General features: G+C 35.2%; 1 protein-coding gene across 1 annotated transcript in view; it reads right to left on the reverse strand.

The window, feature by feature from the left end:
• IFNAR1 (interferon (alpha, beta and omega) receptor 1) overlaps window positions 1–4,390 on the reverse strand; it is a 21,561-nt gene that overhangs the window by 3,512 nt on the left and 13,659 nt on the right. Inside the window, exons 7-9 of the mRNA XM_010585324.1 lie at window positions 4,113–4,315; window positions 2,743–2,897; window positions 1,755–1,908 (exon numbers count right to left, since the gene is read on the reverse strand). Coding sequence (XP_010583626.1) covers window positions 1,755–1,908; window positions 2,743–2,897; window positions 4,113–4,315 — 512 coding nt within the window. The remainder of the gene's footprint in view (window positions 1–1,754; window positions 1,909–2,742; window positions 2,898–4,112; window positions 4,316–4,390) is intronic.

Genomic DNA, 4,390 nt, shown 5'->3' on the forward strand with positions numbered 1-4,390 from the left:
GCTGAGAGAGTTGGGGTTGTTTCACCTGGAGAAGGCTCTGGGGACACCTTGTTGAGGCCTTTCAGTACTTAAAAGGGGCTTATAAGACAGAAACACTTTTTACCAAAGCCTGTAGTGACAGGACAAGGGGCAACAGTTTTAAACTGAAAGAGGGTAGGTTTAGATTGGACATAAGGAAGAAATTTTTTTACAATGAGGGTGGTAAGACACTGGAACAGGTTGCCCAGAGAAACTGTGGATGCCCCATCATTGAAAATGTTTAAGGCCAGGTTGGCCAGGGCTTTGAGCAACCTGATAGAGTGGAAGGGGGCCCCGCCCATGGGATCTTCAAAGATGATCTTCCAAGGCCCCTTCCAACTCAAACCATTCTATGATTCTATGGTCCTGCATTCCTGTATTAACCCAGGAACTGTGGAAAATCTAACAGGCTAGGCTCAGTTCCAGGACTTAAGGTTGGGACCTTATGGCAGAAGGAGTTTACATGACAGAATCCAGTTTTTGATAGTAAGATAGTGTAGTCAAAGAAACCTTTTATCTGTATAGTCATAAGCTATTCAGTGCTTAAGTTCAAGAGTCTTGCAAGCTTCCTTCTCCCCTCCACTCTTATGCTTTGTAACATATTCTCTGGCACTATCTCAAACAAATGAACTGAAAGGAGTTTGAACATACTAAAATTAATACATACCAGGAGACACTTCAGAAATAATCAAAGATGAAACAAGCAGGTCTTCTTATCTCTATTTCCAGTTAGTACGAATGATCAAAGAATGAAGGATTTCCATACCGGGATATAAGAACATATGGGAAGTACAGGGCAGGATCTGCATGACTGCATCTCTCAATATAAAGCCTTGAATGTGCTGCTTGGTCTTAAATAGGCTCATTGTAATAGAAGGATATGGGGAAGACTAATAACTAACTAGTAAAATAGATTAAAGACTTTCTCTTATTAAGGTAAAAAGAGTAACATTTGTTCCTTTTTAGGCTTGATAAAGACAAAGCAGTGAGGACTACAATATAAATGAATCCTAAGAACTTAAGATGTGAGAAAGTAGCATTACTATTATTACATTTTCTTAGTTTTAAGTCAGTTTGAATACTTAGTAATTTTTCTAGTGTTACAGCCTGTTAATAGAAGATAATTGGTCAAATTAAATTCAACAGATAACTTGCTCTTGTGTTCTGAGTAACTGTAGTCCATCTACAAATGTATTCTCATTTTGCACAAAGGAGAGCTTTTTAGCTATGAGTCCAATGATTTGTCTCCTCATACTTTAGTGCAGGATTTTTTAAAAATTTAATTAATTCACAGAAGAATTAAGACAATTTCAAGAATAAAATATTCTTGAAAACATAGCATTTAGTGATTTGTTGCACCCTCCTAAAAATATCTTAAAAGTACTGGAAATTAAAGCTTGCCTGTTAACAAGTCATTGTACAGAACTAAGTTCAATTCACAATCATTACAGTTATTAATGTGAGATAATTTCTAAACTGAGTTGTGTGGTGGAATAACCAGAATGTAATTTTTATTAGGTCAGAACAGAAGCAGTTTATTAGTTTAGCTACAGGAGACAACACAGAGCAGCTAAGTGACAGACTGCTGATAGGGATCTCTACCTAACTACGTGCAAAGTCTGTGAGGCCAATAAGTCATGCTGCAAATACTTTTTAAACTAGTGAGACCTGCAAAGGCCTGTGAAGGGTTAACTGTTCTACTTCCAGAAGTGTAACAATTCCCAAGCTCTTCCTACCTCCAGGTGTTTTGATGCATTCCTCTTTGCTGTAATGACTGCTTTTGTTGTAAACTTCTGAGAAGGCTTGTACTTTTACACAGTACAAAGTCAAGGGTGTTAGATCAGAGATTGTCCCTATTGTCTGTTTTATCTCTTTCATTTTGATTTCCTCCTGAAAAAGAAAAGTTGGAAGAATAAGATGCACATAAATAGTACAAGAGTCACTCAGATTAGAATTTTGGCCTCTGCTGAAGAAGTAATTCTGTAAGAAGTTAGACACCATTCTGTACTTGGATTAAATAAAATAAAAGGAACCACAGAACTCTCTCCTAAGCAAACACATTCAGGAAACACTTATCAGCAAGAACCAACTGCTTTTGCCATACTGGAATTTTACAGTTCAAAGCTGCGTGCAGAATGAAACTTCTTCTTGTTGTAGTTTGTTTTTTTCTCTTCTTCCATGCATTTACACATACACATTTACCAATTACTGTAAAATATTTTACTGTAAGAAGCATTTAAAGAATATGGAAAGATCCATTAAAATGTGAGCTAAAAGCATGCAAGACTTCATTATTTTATGATACATATAGCTATAAAGCCACAAATACAGAAAAGAACAGAATTTGAGGGGCCAGAAGCTACATTAAGACAGTGCACAGAGTCATACTGCAAGAAAGACAGCATCACAAGAGCCCTACAACTTCTATTCAGAAGTGAGCCATTTAGCAGCTCGTACAAAACTCAGTGCAATTCTGCAAATCATTACATACAGACACATAAATGGAAAAAGACTAAAATTTCAATTACTTTGCGATAAAGGTCATCTTGACCAGATTTTTAAAAGAATCTTCCAGGGGAGAAAAAAAACAAAACAAACAATCGCATGATTGATACACCATATATGTACCTCTTTTGAAAATAAGCTTCTTGAGGAGAACTCAAACTCAGTATTTAAGTCACAACAAATTTTATACACTGGTTTAAGTATTTAACTTGTTCATACCTCATTATTTGATGAATTCTTCCAATACAGAATCCGGTAAGACAAGTCATAATGGTCCCTCATGACTTCATTCTCAGATCCTCCTGGAGGAGAAATCTGGATATGGAGCAAAACATCACTGATGTCCACTTTTACACCAGGAGGGCCAATTTCATCTTAAGACATTAAAAAAAAAAGTTAAAAATAAGACTGAAAGAATACAAATAAACATATTGCATGAAATACTATAATTTAAATCTATGACAATTTTTAAGAAACATACACTTAAAAGTCTAACTTCACTAATAGCTTTATTCAGAATCTCAAGTCCCAAGAAGTATTTCAATTATTTTCTCTTTCCACATTCATATGTTGCTTCTGCAAGTTTCAGTGAAACACACAGACAGTGGGATTAACTCTATGCAAGTCAAAGTGAAACTACCGAACACTTCTTAACTCATCAGGATGTGGGCCCTCCTTTTCACATATACCCCATTTCACAGTTACAGTATAGTTGAAAAGTGAGAAGTATTACAGTTTTTGTTGTCTTTTGTTGAATTATTTACCTAGGTCACTGTTATTGTATTAAAGAACTATCTAATTACCAAGAGCTTGGACAAGGGAAAACTGACATATGGAATAGCCATTGATTCCATCTTCAGTATGGAAGGCAATGGAATATTACCCTACATACTAGATATAAACATTTCTTGACGTTTATGAATGATAACTTTTTTGAAGTCAAACATTTTAGTAAGGTCCTATTTCTCACAAAATCAAAGAGTGCACCAAAGATAAAAATTATCATCTTTTCACTCTGGAAAGTGTTATGTATTTTTTACTTAGATGTCACTATCATTTAAGATTGCTTTTTCATGAAGCTCTTCAGTGTTGTCTGTCAATGTAATACTGCTTCAACACAAAATTCAGGGGTGCACTGTGCAGGGGTAGAGAGAAGGAGATGAGAATAGATGCACAAGAAAAGAGAGGCAGAGGATTCCAAAGTTATGTGACTTTGGCATTGTTTTTCTAAGATATCAAGATATCTAAGATGTCAATGGCAAAAGTCAGACTAGAGATATTTCTAGTACAATCTCACACAGTGATTAACATTGTATGGCATTTTATAATCTCACTGTATACTATGCTTTGTGGTTTAATTTTATAAAGCAAATGATATGATTCTAAATATAGTGAAATACTGGCTGTGCTGAATAGAGAAACCATGGAGAAACTCCTTTTTAACTTGATGAGGCTAGGATTCCCAACGCAGTTTCTGTAGGGGAACTATGTATTCTGTTTCATTAATCTAGCAAGTTTCTTTTGGCAAATAACAGCATTAGACACAAATTTGTTGAGAAATGAAAAGTTAAGAAAACATGTTTGCTTACTTGTTATCAGAGGATCTACTTTTACTTCATTAGACACACATGATTTATTATATTCGCTCATGGCCTGCACACGAAGATAATAAATTCCGGAAGTAGTAGAGATGATAGATGAGAAATTGCATTGTGTATCAGTGATGTTTTCACATCCAGGTACACTGAGCCACTTCATTGAGTAATCATCATGAAGTTTCTTTAGATAACCACTGCAAGAGATATTTTAATGATTTTTGATGTGAGGTCCTTGAACTCAAAAAAAAAAAAAGCAAAAAAAAAAAGCA

The sequence above is a fragment of the Haliaeetus leucocephalus genome, unplaced genomic scaffold (genome assembly GCF_000737465.1).
Source record: "Haliaeetus leucocephalus isolate CR32 unplaced genomic scaffold, Haliaeetus_leucocephalus-4.0 Scaffold93, whole genome shotgun sequence".
NCBI classification, from domain to species: domain Eukaryota; kingdom Metazoa; phylum Chordata; class Aves; order Accipitriformes; family Accipitridae; genus Haliaeetus; species Haliaeetus leucocephalus.